The sequence below is a fragment of the Acipenser ruthenus genome, chromosome 24 (assembly GCF_902713425.1).
Source record: "Acipenser ruthenus chromosome 24, fAciRut3.2 maternal haplotype, whole genome shotgun sequence".
Taxonomy (NCBI): domain Eukaryota; kingdom Metazoa; phylum Chordata; class Actinopteri; order Acipenseriformes; family Acipenseridae; genus Acipenser; species Acipenser ruthenus.
The window spans coordinates 16,280,929-16,300,618 of record NC_081212.1 but is presented as its reverse complement, the minus strand read 5'-3'; the positions used below and the strand labels follow the sequence as shown (position 1 = coordinate 16,300,618).

Here is a 19,690-nt window from a genome sequence, read left to right as displayed (position 1 = left end):
TTCCCCTCTAACTGAGGCTGTAATGACTTCCTTCCTCGCAGCCTCTACCTACAGGAACTGTGTCCCAGGATCACAGCTTCTCCAAAGAGACAGAAATGAAGAGCAGCTGTTGAACTACCTCGTGTGCAGAGTCCTCTTCTATAGAGCTATTTGACAGCACAGGCCTAGTATTGTAGGACGGCATGGTCCGTCTTTCAAAAGAGCTGCTGCAATAACCGATATCAGTATAATCTTATACCATGGCTGCTTATCATTCTGGTGACATGTTATGAGAATCTTTTTTTAATTATTATCATTATTAATAATCAGTCTGACCAAAACAAGGCAATGCCTGAAACGGTTTATGAGGTATGCCTAAAGATTAGCACCAGTCTATACACTTCATTCTCAGCTCTCCTGCACCTTAATAATGAGCACCTCTAAACCCTCCAGTCTCAACTCTCAAGACCTGTCACTCAGAGCAGTAAAACCTAGAACAAAGAAGCCAGTCATTTTTAAACACAGGAAAAAGTCCAACTTAAAAAAAGAAAAAGAAATGGAATCCTAGCGCCAGCGTCTGTAGAAGTCATTTGCAGCTCGTGCTCCCTTTAATTTACAGCCTGGCTGTCCCAGATTGTATAAATGTACTCCTCACAGTTTGTGGCTGCCATACCCCTGATTGCCAAGATAATCCTGGCTCAGGGTCTTCCCATCTGAATCCCTTTCCTGACTGCAGTGCCAGTGCACCTGCCAAAGCAAACCTCACTGAGCCCAACAGAACAGCACCGCCCCACCTCAGTCCAGGGACTCCTCCTTTCTCAATCCAGTAAGCTCTGTGTCTGGGTAAGGGAGCAGTTAAGTCCCTGGTCTCTATTTGTATCCTTTTATGCCTAGTGTTCATTGCGCTGAATTACTGCTGAGGACTGTAACTGAGACCGCAATACAGTAGCTCTCTAAAGCAATTATTGTTCTTGTTCTGCAAGGTGGTAAGGGGTTACATGTCCTTCCATGGGGCCAGGTGACCAAGGCTTTACATTTAAAAGAGGAAGGCGCATAGTAGTCTCTTGTCTTGCTTAACCCCTGTCTCAGTGGCGTTACCACTCATGTGTAACAGGAGACATTGTTACTAGACATTCAAAAGTCAATCAAACCCGTCTTTAGAATTGGCTCATGGTACTGTTTTGTTGATGGAGACTGTGATGCCCATTTTCCTGCACTGTACGGAAATACGAATGTTGATGCTGTTTTAATCGTGATCATGCTGATGATCATGGTCTGGAGTTAAATTGCGCAACATCGTATGTATGCTGTGTAAATTATGTGGCCAAAGGTGTGTTAGTTTTGGAAAAAAAAAATATTAGCATAATTTGGTTCACAGTTTGTTCCCAAAGCTGTTTCTTTGGCTTTTGAGCTCGAGTTGATTCTTGGTGTTGAAGTGGGAAAAAACACACTGAGCAATTACTGGGTGTGTCTATCAAAGTTATCACAATGTGCTGATAGAATCTATACTATCAGCATGTAGACTGATGTGTGTACACTGGCCATGTCCTCAGGTATATTTTCAATTTTGTACCACAAACTGCACCAATTAACCATTCGAATGGCATGCATAAATAAAACAGATTTAATTGCAAAACTATTGCATGTTTGAAACCAAACCATTTTTTTGTTCAAGTGGACTCTGTCATTTTGAAACAAGAAATATACAAAACCTCTTTACCCATTTGAATTTGCACAAAAAATAATGCTTCTTTTCAGAGATTTTGAACTGTTCAGACACAAGGAATGCTGAGATGTACTTGGATAACTCTGGGTATTAATTAGTATATTGCAGACTTCCTTACCCTGTTCCCCCACTCTGTGAAGAACCAGCTCTTTGCGCAGGGCCCCATGTCACAGTTCTCAATGTCGTTGGGCCTCAGCTTCATGTTGCACTCTTCGTCGTCCACAAAGTCTCCCACGTTACTGACACAGCGCACCTCCCGCGAGCGCTGACCCACACCGCAGGGCACCGCGCACTGAGGAGGGAGCCAAACACTCACACACTGAACTTTAACCCTTTCACTGGCATGCACTTTTCTTTTGTTATACCGGTATTTGAAAATTCATCAAAATAATTGTAATATATATATATATATATATATATATATATATATATATATATATATATATTAATCTGACTACAGGCAACATCAATAAAAAGAGGGAGTTAACTTAGTCTTGCCCCTTTGTATAGATATAACATCTGGCTGTTTGCAGTTTGGACAAATTCCCTTGTTCATCTCAATCTCTACAAATATCATTTTGCTTCTTCAAGAAGAACAAGAACAGTTTTTGACAATCTGGCGCTCTGATTTATTTTTTGAGTCAAATACTCTCAAAGTCACCAACGTCTCTATTTACCATCTGCAAAACATTGCTAAGCTTAGGTCATTCCTCACATTGTTTGATACGAAGAAACTAATTCATGCTTTTGTGTTATCCTGGCTTGACTACTGCAATGCTCTTTTCACTGGGCTCCTGGGTCATGCCATAACTCATCTGCAGCTTCTACAAAACACAGCTGCTTGGGTTCTCAGCAGAACTGAAAGAAAAGGGACCATGTAACTCCCAGTGAAGTTTAGCGTTGATTTTAAAAGGCGACTTTGGACTTATAAAGCACTTAAAGGTATGGTACCAGATCATATAAAGGAGCTTGTATTCACATGTATACTTCCATGTGATTTAAGGTCACCTGATGCGGTCTGCTCTGCCTCTTACAAGTATACACAAAAAGGAAGGGAGGCAGAGCTTGCAGTTACTATGCTCCCAGATTGTGTTATGCATTACCACCTCATAGCAGAAGTGCTGCATCAGTTAATGGTTTTACATCCAAATTAAAAACATACGTTTACAGTTTAGCTTCTTTTAAATACATTTGTAAACTGTGTTTCAAAATGTGTACACTTCTTTCTTTTTACTTCTGTATGTTTTATCTTTTTACTCTATTTCTCTATACAGATCTATTTTATTTGGACTTTCTTTTGCTTTGTCTTGAGATGGACGGTTTGATAACATTTTGATCAAATTTGATTACATTTTATTTGAGCTTTCTTTTCCCAATCTATCAACAGATAGTAATACATGCGGTGCTTGGATCTGCACAGAACTGTAACTAGAATGGCAGTCAAACTGGGATTGTGGTGGCGATAGCCTAGTTTTCCCATAAAGTTTGGTCCTGTATAAGGAGTCACGACAGTTTCACCACCCATTCTAAATTGGCAGGATTAACAGCTGAGCTATATCTGAACCCAGGCCTCCAGGAGTGGGGAAGTAATGAGATGATGCCAGGAAAACCCTACCAACATGCTTGCAAATCCATTAGAAACAGTCACTCAAAAAAATCCAGCATCGCTAATACCTACACAGTACTACTACAGTGTACCATTATTAAATAAAGAGTGCTTTGGAAGATTGCCTACAGTAATTAATGAGTGTTTACTCACCAAGCTCCATTCGGTGCGGATCTGCCACTCGCTGCAGATCTTGAGCTGGCAGGTGCTGGTGGTTTCGGGCTTCTCCAAGTGCTGGCAGCGGTTTGGCTGCACGGTCAGGGTGCGGTTAGCGTAGACCTGCCGGCACAGAACCTGCCTGTGCTGCATCCCCAAGCCACAGGTCTTACTGCACTCGGACCACTCGCCGATGTCCCAGCTGTCAAACAATCAAGGACAAAGCTAACAAAATAATTCCTTACATTTTCCATGTATAGTTTCTATGCATGTCCATACACTATATGGGCCTCAAATGAAAAAGTGAAACAGTGAAAACAGTAAATTGTTTAAGTAAATACAGTAAATTATAGTGCTTTTACTGGCAACATGGCCTAACAGTGAGTTACAGGAGGAGCACTAAGTCACTCATAACAGCAGTTCTAGGAATAGTTGTCAATGTTAGGTTTAAACTTTGTTCTGTAGACTGAGATTAATTCCAAATCAATGTGCGTAAAATGTATTTATAGTATAGGTTAGATGGCTTTTATAATACGTTATATTATTATTATTTATTTCTTAGCAGACGCCCTTATCCAGGGCGACTTACAATTGTTACAAGATATATCATTATTTTTACATACAATTACCCATTTATACCGTTGGGTTTTTACTGGAGCAATTTAGGTAAAGTACCTTGCTCAAGGGTACAGCAGCAGTGTCCCCTACCACGGATTGAACCCACAACCCTCCAGTCAAGAGTCCAGAGCCCTAACCACTACTCCACAGTTTAATACTTAGCAAGAAGTACTAAATGGTAAGGCAGGTGTCAGCAGTTGTAAGTTGTAAAAACATCCATGGTTACTGTAAGTATAAACTCATTTTGTGAACCCCACGGCCCTATGAATGTTAAATAAAAGAGTCAATTGATTCTCACAAGGCAGGACAGGCTTGGACATTGCAGGGCTCTTCCTCAGCGCTGGGCTTGGACCCACTGTCACACAGGCCGTCTGACACCTCCTCATGGCTCACTCTGTGTACGCAGCGGAAGATCACAAACCGGGAGCCTGCAGGAGAGAGACAGAGAACAGGTACATTGAAGCAGAAAGTACAGCAGTGTAGCCTGGGAGCCAGAGCATCATCAAGCATGCGGGGCACTGCTGTCTAGTGTATAATCCATTCAGAGCCTCAGGACAGCAACGTTTCAGGACGCTGCTTTCTAGTATTGATCATAGGGCATCTCCAATACCAGATATTGAGGTTGCATTTCCTACCTCTACCACAGGTGGCAGTGCACTCGGTGGTGCCGGCCTGTTTCCAGTTGTAGTCCCGCTGCCTCCTGGGTGGGGGGGCCGCAGGGACAAGGTTTTGGGGGTTCCTGCCTGGATAATCCCCCCCGCCCTGGCTGTGTGGGTTCTCATACTCTTCTCTGTTGGGGTTGCTGCTGTCTGACACCCCTAGCTGACCATTTAGGGGGTCCCCTGGTTAATAGAGTTAGAGACATTGTACAGTCAAATCAAAGAATTTCTACATTCTCCTGTTTTCAATGTTATCACAGAAAGTGAACTCAAAACTCACTCCTCAGTAATATAACTTAATGGGTTACAGAACACCTTGCAGTGTTTCCAACAGACAATTGCTTTCATGCAATCTGAAGTTAAATCAGAACAAAATGATTCTATGTAGTGATGGTCAAGTGGGGCACACATGATCTCACCAGGCAATGTGTCTGTATGTATACGGTAGTGACATGGAAAAGACTGCTTTATCGTTATAGAAATTGTCTGCTATAAGTTTAAGATTCTTGATCCTTCTATGTAAAATACACATATTGATTTCAGAAACATCCTAAACTCAATCATTTAGCTGTCTGAATGTGCTGTGCTATTCAAAAATGTTTTGTGAAGAAAAAGTACTCCTTGGTTATGACAGCTTCTACAAGCACTGAATAGTCAACTAGAAAAGTGACAACTGACCTGAGAAACTGGTAGTCACTAATCGTACCTTTCACTATCAAAACAGCAGAGCAGCATTTTACCACCAGCAAAACTACAAACTTAACAAAAATAGTTGTGTGTGTTTAAAGGGTATACTAGTAGTGAACTAGCAACGGCAGTATTTATATTGTATTCAGCAGTTTGAATTGAAAGGGGTTTGGATAGACAGAATGAGAAAGAGCATACATGACATTTTAGAACATTAATAAAAGATTTGACGCGGTTTTTAAATATTGTGCACAGACAGCAAAGTACATTCAAATAGATGACCAGACACCATCAAATACATGACTATAGTCGACTGATTTTCCCTTGACTATTCCACATTCTACCCCTACTTTCTACACAGCTTAAATGTAAGTTGCCCACAAAGACACTGCTCAAGTGAGTGCAGTGTCTTTCCCTGGGTGTTGATACTCACCAGGCCTCCTGTCGGCAGGGAGCTGGGAGCTGATAAGATTCTCTACTGGCAGAATGAATTCGTAGTGGACCCCAGGGTTTGGTTGCTGATATATCATCTGGAAAGCAAACACAATACTAGATAACCAGGACCCTGATCCAAGTGGGTAGACGCCAAATGTGTTCATGTTTCATGAGACCTAAGTCACTAATAAAAGTGCACAACAGGTACGATTTATGGAATTATTTTGTTAGCTACAATTACTTAGGTTTTGCTATGTTAGGCCACTTTTCAGTATTGCGTTGGTTTGCTTTTAATTTCTTTTTTTATTACTGGTTGTCACACGTTTTTGGAATCATATACTGTGTGAGGAATATAATATTAGAAATGGTGCTTCACAAATGAAAAAAGCTACAGAATCATTTATTTGCAAAAAGGATGGCCATTCCAAGTTATACAACACATTGAAAGATTTGGCAGTTTAAAAACTACATGAAGTTTCAATGGATAGATCTTGAAAAGATGTTGTTCCTAAGGCTTTACACTTTAGGGCCAGTATCACATGCACTCATGTTAGTAGACAGGGGCATTCTTTAGAGATTTACCAGGAACCAGGAATGACCGATTTCTAAATGTAGTCATTGTGAAAGATTAAGGACAAGCTCCTCAGTCCTGTCCACATTGTATGGCAGGGTTTGTGATGTGCACTACACTGCTGCCAAAGACCATCAAACTCATTTCACCTGATTCAAACCCAGGCCCAAGTTAGCTACACCACTTAGTCCCCTGGTATTTCTCTTTGTACTTCTATGCTTTTCAGCTGCATATTACAGTCAGTAACTTTCCATAATAAAAGGTTGTCCATTGGTCAGCCCGTTGCTGAGGGGGTAGTTCTGAACTACTGAGGCCTGGATACTCACGTAGACGTCAGCGATCTCGTTGGTGGGCCCCTCAGCGATGAAGGACTCCCCAGCCGTGCTGCTGATCTCGTTGGGGCGCCGGTAGGTGAACATTGTGCCCACGCCCTCGTACTTCCCTGGCCGATCGATTGCCCAGTTCCCGTTGATAATGGAGCGCCCAGACCGAGTGCGCAGTGCTGCCGAGAGAAGAGAAAAGAGAGAGAGAGAGCAATTGAATTGAGCAAATCAGCTTTTAGCTCAACAAACAAGGCACTATTCTTGCTTTAACCTTTTCAGGTGCCATGTCAAGAGCAATTATCATTCTATAGTGTTTTCTTAATAAAATAAGCTAAACATGATCTCTTAGTAGTTTGTAGCAGTGTCAGTAAAAAATACTAGAAGCTAAATAATGTAAAGGACACATTTTTGACTAGAAGTCTTTTTCAATATCTACACCATTGTCATGGAATTTATGTAGCTTATTTCAGTATTTCTAAGAACCCACAGCAATGGGAAGAGATCTCTGTCTTAAACATGTTTATCTGCTACTGTTGATGCTTAGCACTACCTGTATTATTGCATCCCCACACAATGCTCCCATTATTATTATTTATTTCTTAGCAGATGCCCTTATCCAGGGTAACTTACAATTGTTACAAGATATCACATTATTACATTATTTTTACATACAATTACCCATTTATACAGTTAGGTTTTTACTGGAGCAATCTAGGTAAAGTTCAAGGGTACAGCGGCAGTGTCCCCCACCTGGGATTGAACCCACGACCCTCCAGTCAGGAGTCCAGAGCCCTAACCACTACTCCACCCTGCTGCCTATTATGATATGCTCACTATCTTGAGCTAAAGAATGTCCAAACCACGTCTAGGGGGTCTAGTTACTGTTAATTGACTAAAATAAAAAATGCCCCCACTTTCACATCACACATCCATATTACATGGATGTTTTATCAGCACACACAACACATGAATGGAAGGAGCGTTTAACAAATCTGGGAACTGCAACCTCAAAAGTTAAACCAGAATTAAGAATTAAGCATGCTGTGTTTATATACCCTGTAAATGTGTCGTCACCACATATAATGATGTCTGAGAGGCAGAGGGGCTATATTCATTAGTGTTCACTGAAACAGATTTAAAAACACCGCCATACACAACTGGCGCTTTGCACTCACAGAAGCAAGGCTTGCAAATCTGTTTGAGATCCTCACTTCTGCTCAGCGGTCAGCACCATTCTAAGCAGCATGTGTTGCATCATTTCCCAGCAACTCCAATATAACTACGACACCAACCAGGATTCTGACAGCTAAAGCACTGGCAAGGCCCTGACAAGCTCACTATACACGAATGACAGAAAGCATAGTTACGAAAACAGAAGTAGAGACTATTGTGGTGCTGCTCTCCAAGCTAAACAGAGCTGTTGGGATTTGTGATGGTACATCTGGAAGAGGATTGCAAAAGCAGTTTCAGATTCTGTGCTTGGTCTGTGTGGTACGCACATTTTCCCTTGACTTCTGTGCTTGAATATGGTCCTGTGTTTTTAGGTGCTTGAGTAAACACAAGTAGCAATGTCCACGATCTGAATGATTTTAGAACATGATGATGCAAAAAGCATCTCAAAGCCAGGGAATGACAGGTCATTGCTCAAACACAACAGCCTGTATATGAATAGTTATTGAAAGTATTACAGAACACCCTTTACAGTGTTTTTAAGAAACGCAAGGCCTTTGCTGTATCCCGTGTTGTCCTGATTGCAGCAATATATTTTTAACATAACCCCAGTTTTGATATTTTTATATACCTATTCACACATCACACAAATCAAATGGGAAATTCCTTTTTACTTTTACTGGGAGCGTTCATGCACACTCCCACCTGGAACAACACGGGGCTCTGATTGGAATGAGCGGTGTATTATGGGAGCAGAAAACCAGCATTGGAGCATGATCTGGATGCAATTTTTTAATGAATAAATGTATTAAAACTTATGAATGTAATAAAAAGTAAGTGCAAACAAGTAATGCAAGTGCAGAAATGTACAGTACAGGTAGGCTGCATTACTGCAAACTGTTTCCAGTGAAGAACTCTGTGGTATGCATCTGGATTCCAGTATGGATGGCAAACTTTGTCAGCGTTTTCTAAAAAATCCCAATTTGGCTTTATATCTGGAAGCTGCTCCATAGCACGTTAAAAGCGCAGCATGCATGCTTACGTCGTCAGTGTCTGTTTCAGGCAGAGCGTCCTGGTCGCCAAGGTGAAACAGCTGAGAGTTTTGGTTGTATTTTCATCAGCACTCTCCTCCTCAGCTACAGGAAACCCAGGTTTTTTGAAGCAATGTTGCATTGTTTGCTGACTAACAGAGTTCCAAGCATGCTTTAGCAAGCACACAGCATCTAACAGAGACATTTTATTTCCACTGAATTTCCGTGCTGATGCTCATCGCTTTTTTCTTTCAAACCATGCTTGCTGTTGCAGTCAGTGCTGTTTGTTCAAACTGTAAACCCGACACTGCGTACAGAGATTAAATAGCCAAGGTACAGTACAGGAGTAATCGCTCAGTAATGAGGTGCAAACAGCTGATTGATCGATCTGTCAAGCTTTTACTACAGTAAAGTGGTGCCTTTTATATTGAAATCTATGTGAACGGCAAGGTAACAAGGTGAAAACAGCTGATCGGTGGATTAGTAAGAGCGATTACTACAGTATAAGCCGTGCGTTTTGTTATTGAAATCTATGTGAATGGCACATAACGAGATCCAAACAGCTGAGTTTGCCCGAAATATACGGCGTGCTTAACACGGTATAAACGATGCCTTTGTTATTGAAATCAATGGGAATGGCAAATGGCAAATGCTATTTGTCCGATATAAACGGCTGCCTGAAATAACACTGGATGGTGTAGGTGGATACTGTATTACCTTTTTCATTGCGTGTTTTGTACACAATTCTCTATTTTTGTTTCTGTTTAGATTTGTATTTTTGCCAGCCAAACTATCCCCAAGTGCTTCTGAAAAGACTCACCTGGGAAGCATATTTAAAACGAGTACAAGGACAAATGTGAGGGGGCTCGCAAGTGGCTCACCCGGTAAAAACACAGCCGTGTGTTGTGCAGGGTGAGTCATACAGCACAGGTTTGCTCTGCGGAGTCGACAGTCTTCACTGGGGATTCCAAGGGGAGCGTCACATTGGCTCTGGTGTTCCCGTGGGTTAGGGAGGCAAAACCATCAGGGACTGCTTCTCCTCACTGCACTACAGCGAACCCTGCTAGCCAGGCACCCAGTGAGCTCAGAGCGGACACCTGCAGGACTGGCCTTTGTACTCCAGAGGCCGGTAGCTCGCTGACATCCGCTCTCGAGTTCCTGGGTGTAAAAGAGGAAGCTGGCTTGGTCGTGGGACAGATGTGTCCATCATTCTGATACATAATAAAGCTGCTCTCTCAGTCACTGAATCACTTTTATTTAAAAATTGAACAAGTTGCTCTATTCTACATCTCAGAACAAAACCAATAGCTAGTTATTAACTATATATCAGCAATTAGAGCAGCGAGTCTTTGGGAGCCGCTTGTTTCCAAGTCAGCTTTAAAGGATCACCTGACGCAGCTCAGTTTCGAGTGCTGCAGCGGAGCCTGGCCTCTACAATTTGTCTTCATAGGAACCAGGGTTTTGCAGTTTTACCACATGCAGGGAGCCCCTGGCTGGACAAAGACAGATATATTGATGGGTTTTTCTTTTGTAGTTAAAGCCACAGCTATGCATCACAGTGCTAATGCTTAACACAGACAGCAGCGATTCTTGAAGCCCTGCTCTCTAAACATCAGATCTGTCATCACTGACAGCAGCCAACCCCCTTAATCTCTAATACTCTTGCCATTGTGCAGTTCTACAGTGAGACGGTTGTTTTCTTCTTCAAACTGAAAGTGAAGGTGAATGATTTTTGACAATAAATATTTGAGGTAGGTCTGATTATCGCTGTTAGTTTTGTGTACCAAGATTCAGAAACCAACTTCTCTAGACTGTAAAACAACAGACATCAACAAAGTAGAACCTATCAAACTTTAGCTTAGAAACCAACAGGCATAATTCAACCTACAATCCACATTAAAGCCTTTAATGGTCTTTGTGAAATAACAAACTAATATATATTATACGTTTGGCATTGGTTTTGTCTTTAAAATTCTTAAAATAAAATATAAAAAAGTAAAAGCAAGAAACTTCGTTAAGTGAATGAAAGAACTCGGCAGGCGGTCATGAGAGATGACTTCTTAAGGAAGAGAGAGTATCAGACTGTTATTAAAAATTAATTAAGAAGTGAGCAGGTTAATGTTGCCACATGGGTGAAACCCTGGACCAATGTTGTGGGTTTACTATTACAAAAACAGTAACTTGAAAAAGACTGAACTGCAAAAATTAGGTTTCCCAGAGCTTCTTAGGAAAAAGGTTTTGCCTAACTTCGCTCGACAGTTCTTCTGCCCCTTTCACCAACGCCAAACTTAAACAATCTACAGCAGAACTACTGTATGGCTTGTGAGAACGTTGTTATGCTAACGTGATGTAAAAATGTGTGGGGTTTTTGCAGTATTTTGTTTTTTACCTTTTAAATGATATCTGATTTCATAATAAGGAACAGCAACTCAGAACATGTTTTGAACACATGCGTCAATCTATCAACAGTGAAGCAGCAGAGACAGAAAACAAGTCGAAGATCTCACGCTGATCTATAATCAGAAATGAAGGCAGCTAGAGGTGCATGCATCCCCTTAGAAATCAAGCAAAACACCTTAAATCCCTGGCTCGCGAAGAAGCCTTGGCAAGTGATCATACACACAGGTGCTGCCCTTTGGATCAGAGCCGCTGCCATCGCTGGAATGGTGCTAGTTAAAGCCATCTATAGACAGCCCAAATAATAAGCTACAGTAATTGTATGCTATTAAAAAAAACTATGATTACTTTCTCTGGCTAAGTGATATACTAATAATAATGCCACAAATTGTGCACATGGATTGTGGTGAAAACAGATATTCAAATAAACTTGTATGAAATACCGGGTAGTGTTGCATATCATCCGATTCAGGGGGATGCCCTGAAGAGATCTACCTACATTACAGTGCTGTATGTGTTTTTTTTACTATTTGAACCCCGTGCACTCACTTAACCTGTACAGTCGCCACTGCTTAGAACGGGTGCGTTTGTGTTAACGTGATTCACCGGCAGCAAGCGATGGATGGTATAAACTCCCACACAATAACCTGATATTCAAAGTGTCTCCCATCACCAGTACAGTAAACAAATGCAGTTATAAAATCTTTATTAAGACACTCATTCTACTAATAAAAAAATGTATTAAAACTTATGAATGTATTAAAAAGTAAGTGCAAACAAGTAATGCAAGTGCAGAAATGTACAGTACAGGCAGGCTACATTACTGCAAACTGTTTCCAGTGAAGAACTCTGTGGTATGCATCTGGATTCCAGTATGGACGGCAAACTTTGTGAGCGTTTTTTAAAAAATCCTAATTTGGCTTTGTATCCGGAAGCTGCTCCATAGCACGTCACAGTGTTAAAAGCGCATCACGCACGCTTACATCATCGGTGTCTGTGTTAGGCAGAGTGTCCTGGTCGCCAAGATGAAACAGCTGAGAGTTTTGGTTGTATTTTCTATTTGATGTGAACGACTTATACAGTAGGCCTACATACAGTCCATCTCTATATTTAGAAATTATTTCTTGGCTAATTTTGTTGCCTTTGTCCCTCTTTTTGCTATCAGTGATTGGAACACAGGGTACTAGAGCTGTCACATTGGTGCAGGCACCTGCCTTTCTGACTCTTGTGTCTTAATTACGGAATTCTACATGAAAAAGGACCGGCATCAGTGAGAAAGTCGCCCCTAAGACGGCTGATGGAAGACGAGACATTTTATGTATCAATTGTCCAGCAGATGGCACTGGTGAACACATGGTCACTGCTATGGATATCAAATGAATCTCATAACACGAATCAAAACAGAGAGTTGAGCTCCTATCCAAATAAATCCTTCTTGACATGGTCAGGTTTTAATGGGAATTAGTCTACAGCAACAAGCTGCCCTTGTGGTCCTCAGACAACGCAGTGACAGTGCATAGCAAGGTGTGGCGAGAGTCACAGGCTGTTTGATGTTTCAAATCAGTGTTGCAGACACTGGCAAACGGAAGCTCCTCTGATGCATGCAAATATAGGATTAGGGGTCGCTGTAAGGCCTCAGATTGGATCAGGTAATCTGCCAGTCACAAACCATCTATCAGTGGCACATGACTCACGTGGATTTTTTAGTTATTGTTTTTTTTCTTTATTTTCATCCTCTACTGTCTAGGTATGAGTTGAACTGAACAGTGTTTAGACACAAACAGAAGAGCCCGTTAGTTTTGCGACATGATACACACTTAAACATGCCATATTCCTGCTTCCCAAGCTTCTGCTCCTGTGCAGTTTACACCATTTTATTTTCTGAAAGTAACATGCAATTCCATCGGCTGACAATACAAAATTAGTGCTACAGTTTCAGTAACGTAGAAAGTACACAAATGAACTTATACATATGTACATTTAGAAACACTAAAAAACATTTGTAAAAAACATTCAGTCTTTCTGAAAGCAATGGCATGGCATCCTTACAAACAGGAGAATAAGAGCTAATAAGAGGTAGTCATGATTTGAAAGCCTTGGTTAGAACATGGATTATTCCCTTTTTATACCAGTTACACTGAATATTAAAAAGCTGAAAACATTGTGTTGGGTTGTGTATCACCTCTGGAGTTCAGACGCTTTCATGACTCGTTAAAGCTGCTCTACTGCCAAATATGATATTCTAATTCAGAGAATTACCTCGGCATTGTAAGGCTGTTACTTTGAGGAGTAGGTTTTAATTTAACTTCTGTATGATTGGAATTGTGCTTGTGTATATAGGGTTGTTGTATATTAGCCTCTATGTGATTGTGAGAGTTTTTAAATGACAGCCAAAATCCCCTTTTCAAAACATGCTGTATAAAATTGCCAAAACAATTAAAAATAAATAAATAATAATAACTTTGAAACTGGAATTGATTTCAGATGGTTGCAGTTTAAAGAGATTAGCTGGATTTTTGGAGGAATTTGAACCCAGGCAGGATGGCAGCCAAACTCTAATGCTTAGGAATGAGCATGCAGTTCTTATTGTATGTATGCTTGATGTCACCACTAATAAGGACCACTTTCTCTGCTATTCCATCAAAGCTCCCGAGTTTGAAGAACACCATTGGAATACCATTATAACAACAGTATATTATTCCGAAGAAACCTTTAGCAGACCACAGCATTATCAGCAATTGCAATATCATTTAGAACAAATGTTGCACACTGGTTACTGATGTAATATAAGATGCACTGGAATTTTGACAAATTCTTAGCCTATATGAATAGGTTGAGTTATCATACATGGTTTATAATATTCATAATGATCATATACTTTCTTCAGAGCTACTCCACCACTGTCCCCGTCCCCCCCTCCTTCACTGGAACCTGACAGGCACAGGAATGTCACCTGTCTGCTCAAACTCTGTGCAAAGGGTCTACACAGGAATGTCACAATGTAATTAAACAGCAGAAAACATGGGTAAAACCAGCTCTAATGAAAGCTGGCTTGTGCTGGGCTCAGGCATGAGGAGCGCAGGGAGCAGGAAGCACTACAGTGTTTGAAAGTCAGTCACTGCTGTTTGTGGTCTGGCTCTAATTAAACTCATCCCTGGAAAAGCACGTCTGTTCTAAGAGGGGTCGGGGGGGGGGGGCGGGGTTGCTCCAGTGTCATGGCTAAATTCCAATACAGGTTAAAAACAAAACACAACCATATATGATCCAAACTTCAGTGTGTAAAATTGAAAAGGCCATTCTCAGCTCAAGGGCTGTAAGTAGATATCAAGCCCCCTCCACCATGAAAATGTTAATTGGCTGGTTCTTATATGAAACCCTGGACATCGCTCCGATTACTAGTCTATAGTCATGTGACTTGGTGATTGAGGGATTTAGGGGATAGTGATCACATTCTCAACTCTAAATGGTTGCTTCGCACAACTGCTCCCCCCCCCCCCCTACAGTTGCAAGACTTATTTCAATTGTTTATTGTCATTTGGAATCTAGTCAGTTTCATGAATATTGCAGTTAGTTTCAAAAACGTGAACAGCTCCCAATGTCTCTCTCATGTTGCAACACTAAGTTGGGGAAAGCCTCTGAGAAGGGGGCGCAGTGTTCCAATGGCAATGCACTGTCAGTACTCACCAAGGTAGTTGCGGCTCTTGATCATCTCGGTGATGTTTATCTTGGTGGCCCCCTCAGGGATCTCCACCACCTTGTGGTAGCCCACTTGCATCAGGGTGTGCTTGAAGACCCCCGACACCACCTTGCAGGTCGTGTTGTCCCCCCCGCACACCCCACACTTGTCCATCACCTTGTCTGAGCCCAGGTAATCATCACAGCCGAGGCTCTGGGGGAGGAGAGGGGAGGGACAGTTAGACTACACTATACACAGACACACCTAATGCCCACACCTTCTACCAATAGCTGTACTGAACGATAGCGCAAAGAGGAGCATGGGCTTATACTTTGGTGCATGCTGTTTTTTCAGAACATGCAGTAAGTCGTCTGGTTTAAGCCCACACACCTGTCTCTGAGTATAAATCAAGCTATATTCCAATAAAAGATGTGGGGGCTAAGATGTTTATAAATCTCAGCATGACTAGACGTCAGCATTGATAAAGTCACATTGAAGCATTGTAAAAGTATTTTTATAGATTTTCATGTTTTTCTTTCTCCTCTACTGTTTTCTAAAATAGTCTTGAAACAAGCCCCTGTGTATAAGAGCACCCCCATTACACAAGTGCATTTGCCTATATGTGCCATATAACACAGCAATCATGCAGCCATCTGACACACCCTTCTGTGGGCTTTACTGTGGATATGAATATTTCAGGTGAATGAACATCTCGAAATAACAAACTCAAACTACAGATACGAACGGAATAAGCCGTGTATTCCAGTTGTGACATGAAGCTGTATTTCTTTATGGACCCCCCAAAAAAGGAGCCCAGTAAGCTGTGTCTAGCTTAGCAGCTGCTTAAAATGAGAAATGATATGTGGGAGAAATGGGACTCAGCAGACCACTGGGGCACTGTTTATCAATGTATTTCACTCGAGGGTGGAATTAGCACTGAAAATGTTCCACTGATGATACAACTTGGACACTGTAGTAAAAGGCTTTGATAAATAGGGGCCCATTGTTCCAGAGTTTAACAGCCTCATTTACTAAAATTCAATTCACTTGAGTAAAATGAAGCCATTCGTTCTCTTGTATTAGATAGTTTGTCTAATTCAGAACACAGTTTTCTCAGTTGTTTAGTGTAGGAGAGCATGACATTTGAAAATGGAATCTCCCAATCTCCCATCTCCCAAATGATAGTCTGCTGCAGATCAAAATGTTACTGATTAGGAAGCTAGCTAAATTCCATAATATGTACAATTAAAAACACAACATTTATTTATAATTGACTTATCATCTAAACATGTAACTGTCAGGTGCCAGAATCTGAATTACCCATATGAATACAGCCCACATTACCCTTATAAAAGTTTACCACAGTAAATTAGCAAGGTCATTTTACATCAGTTTAGTTGCACCATGCTTTTGCCATGGATATACTTTGCACTTTCCATAGTTTAATATGGTTTTCCATGTTTTTTAATATGCTTTACCATACCTCTCTGGACTTTGCAATATTTACCTGTGCTTTACCATGAGTTTACTATGTTTTATTCCACTTTGCTATGTTTTTAATATGGGAAACTTTTATAAGGGTAATGAATGGAGAAATCGACTCCATTTCCTCTGGCTTTCTCATAAATAGGTATTAACGAATAAGGAGAAATGCCGATTGAAATATTCATGAGTTACCTCCAATTGGACTCGCACAGTTCACCTACATGTGAAACGTAAAGAAATACATTTTCAAAGCCATTAGTGCATAATGCTAATGTGAAACCCACACTTAATCCAACCATAAAAGATTACAATTCTGAGAGTAGAAAACGTTTAGTAAATGAGGCACTAATCCACAAATAAATGAGCTGCCCAGTCTTATAGCTCTCTTGCGATCGTGGCCCAGCAACATCTATACAAATAAGGAGAACACCAGTGCATTCAGGGGGGAAATGGTAATGATCTGTAGTGAACGGTCATATTTTCAAGAATGAAAACTTGGACGACAATAAGACAAAACCTCTGCATTCCCCAAACAGCCTTTCACACTACTCCCAGTTGCACTCTTTATTTATTTGGGAACAGATGAGTGCAGATGATGAGAGGCTTCGTGTGTACCTTCTAGGTGCAGTGTGTATACATCTACAGCTGCTCTAATTTTCTCTGGAGGCTGGTTAGCTAAGGCATGCAGCACTCAAAACAGAAGTCGAACGTCCATTAGGTGGGATGAAAATGCTCAAGAAAGGAATTATCAAGTGAAAAAACAGGTGCTGAAACAAGAGGTCTTTTGGATGAGAGAAACATCTTTCAAATAAGAGCATGTGTAATGTAATGGGAGTGGCTTGCTGCACGACCGCACACTTCCTTAAAGAGCATCTTAACCACTGCACAAAAGACCCAGGATCCTTTGCATAAGTAGCTGTAGAACTTTTAACCTCACCTCAGTGACTGGTCTCGGAATTGGTAACACATATTCTAATACTGAATTTTTGGAATGGCAAATCCCCTCACCCCTGGTTGTTTTGAGAGGTTTCTTACTAGTTTTAAAATAGATGATAACTAGGTACAGAATTCCAAAGCCATGTGACTTAATTAAAAGCCCATTCGGACACCTGTACCAAGTTTCATCGCATTTCTCCTGGTAAGAAGATGGTTTTGAGGACCTGATTATCTGAGGAAATGGGCTGAGACCCACGGAAACTCATTTCACACGCACTCCCAAATGAAAGGGCTTCAGTTCACTGGATGATCTGAGGTGAAGTCAGACCGATGATCACATTTATGTGACGATACACTGGTAAGAGCAGCCGCTTTCTAGCTGTTGCTGTTTTGTGAGCTCAGTCATATTCCCTACTGTACATTGCAATAGCGCAGTGTGCACTAAATGCTCAACATCTGCTTCTCATTGCTTCCTCCAAATCCCACCACCTTCTCTTAGTTGAGAATTACCTTTAGAGGGTAATCAGAGCTTTTATATAGAGTACCTGGGTCTGGCGTGTATCCAGTTCAGTTGGAGACTAAACTTATGACTTAAAGCATTGTAAGGTTGTAATGTACTGTTATTTTGGGAGTAGGCAGTGTAGCACAGTAAGGGATATGCTCATTAATCTGCCATAAAAGTGCAGGTTTAAAAGGGTGCTGGTGATTTGCCTGGATTACGTTTTCTGGGGGGGGGGGGGTGCTGGGGTGCTGGTCCTGGTAATGGGTCGAGAGGTTTCCACATGGCTCATATTTTTTTTTGTCCCATGTACTTGAATAGTTCAAACCCCTAAAATCACAGCCCTAGCTACACCACTGATCTGTCGTATCTGCAAATTGTGACTTTCACAAATGATATTCTTCCTAACGAAAGCCAAAGCACAATTTATTGGCGAACAAGAAAACAACTTCTTTGTGTATTTGTTATATCTGGAAATATTCCACAGGCTACTGTATGCTGCCAGTCAGAAACAGAATTCCTTAACCAACATTTGTTGGCAAATGGACAATCCTTAAAAAGAATGAAAGCTATTCGGCTATGATTGAACATACCAGCATGCTGTGTGATAGCGAGCTTTACACCTCATCTCACCTGCAAGGGTCAGAATCCACCCCGGCCGTGCATCACACAACACTGCCCAATGCAACAGCACCCCCATTTAATAATCAGAATGACCACCTCATGGGCAGATTTTTAGTACAGTGCATTACAATACAACAGTCCATAATGACTGACAGCCCTTTTAAATGCCACCTTCATTTCAAACACTCTTTTACACCTCAAGCAGCCAAAACATCTGTTCAGCTGAACTACAGGTTAGAAGAAGCAATTACATCAAACTTCTTGTGTGGTTGCTGCACTTTAATTGAGCCTCACCACTGCCAGCATTCTGTTTCTCTAGAAAATACAGTTGAAAAAACAACTTGTATTAGTCATTCTTACATGTTGCTAGCGCTGGTCTGTCACCCTGCTATATAGGGGCAGTGCTGGGCATAAACAGGAGGTTGTCACCCCTCAGGGGCACTGTATGGGAAGTGCTGGGGGTGGTGGTGCTATACAACATGTATGACATTTTGCAGGTCATGATACGATGTGCATCACGGTGTGATGTTATGGATCTGAAGGGCTATGATGTGTAATAAGATCAAATGATTGTTCATCATTTTGCTAAAAGGCGGAACCATTTCTTGGACTTCAAATAGGTGTTTATGGTCCCAGATGACACCCTGAAAGAGTTTATAGATCAGTGTTATTAAGACCAGCAGATAATCAAAGAGGTGTACAAAGTGCTAAGGATTATGTTAAACAGCAGTTAAAGCAACTTTGATCCATTTGCTGTGCTTCTGTATGGATCTCAGAACTGGATACAATAAATATCCATCTCGGCTCGCCCTCATAGACAGCGGAAAGAAATGAGATTACCACAAGAGAGGATTAAGTTGGAACAGAGAAGGTGCAAGACATAAGTTGAAACAAAGTGCTGATTCCTACAATGAGAAGCAGATGTCAGAAACTCAGCACTACATAAATTGCAAGGGGATCTGCAACATGCCAGGCACAGATGTAAGCCCCCCCCCTAGAGAAACTCTCCAAGAGCTCTGTATTTGCACAGACTGGCCTGATCACTGTAGATTGTGGAGGCATGTAGAGTCCTGATCTCAATATCAGCACGCCAATTTATTCTTACAACTGGG

At 41.3% G+C, this 19,690-nt stretch overlaps 1 protein-coding gene across 2 annotated transcripts in view; it reads right to left on the bottom strand.

The window, feature by feature from the left end:
• Positions 1 to 19,690, bottom strand: part of LOC117429867 (thrombospondin type-1 domain-containing protein 4-like) — a 157,012-nt gene that overhangs the window by 16,009 nt on the left and 121,313 nt on the right. For both annotated transcript variants that reach the window (XM_058998449.1, XM_058998450.1), the window contains 7 exons: positions 15,043 to 15,247; positions 6,764 to 6,939; positions 5,865 to 5,961; positions 4,721 to 4,927; positions 4,384 to 4,513; positions 3,465 to 3,669; positions 1,824 to 1,997 (listed from right to left, as the gene is read on the bottom strand). In XM_058998449.1, coding sequence (XP_058854432.1) covers positions 1,824 to 1,997; positions 3,465 to 3,669; positions 4,384 to 4,513; positions 4,721 to 4,927; positions 5,865 to 5,961; positions 6,764 to 6,939; positions 15,043 to 15,247 — 1,194 coding nt within the window. The remainder of the gene's footprint in view (positions 1 to 1,823; positions 1,998 to 3,464; positions 3,670 to 4,383; positions 4,514 to 4,720; positions 4,928 to 5,864; positions 5,962 to 6,763; positions 6,940 to 15,042; positions 15,248 to 19,690) is intronic.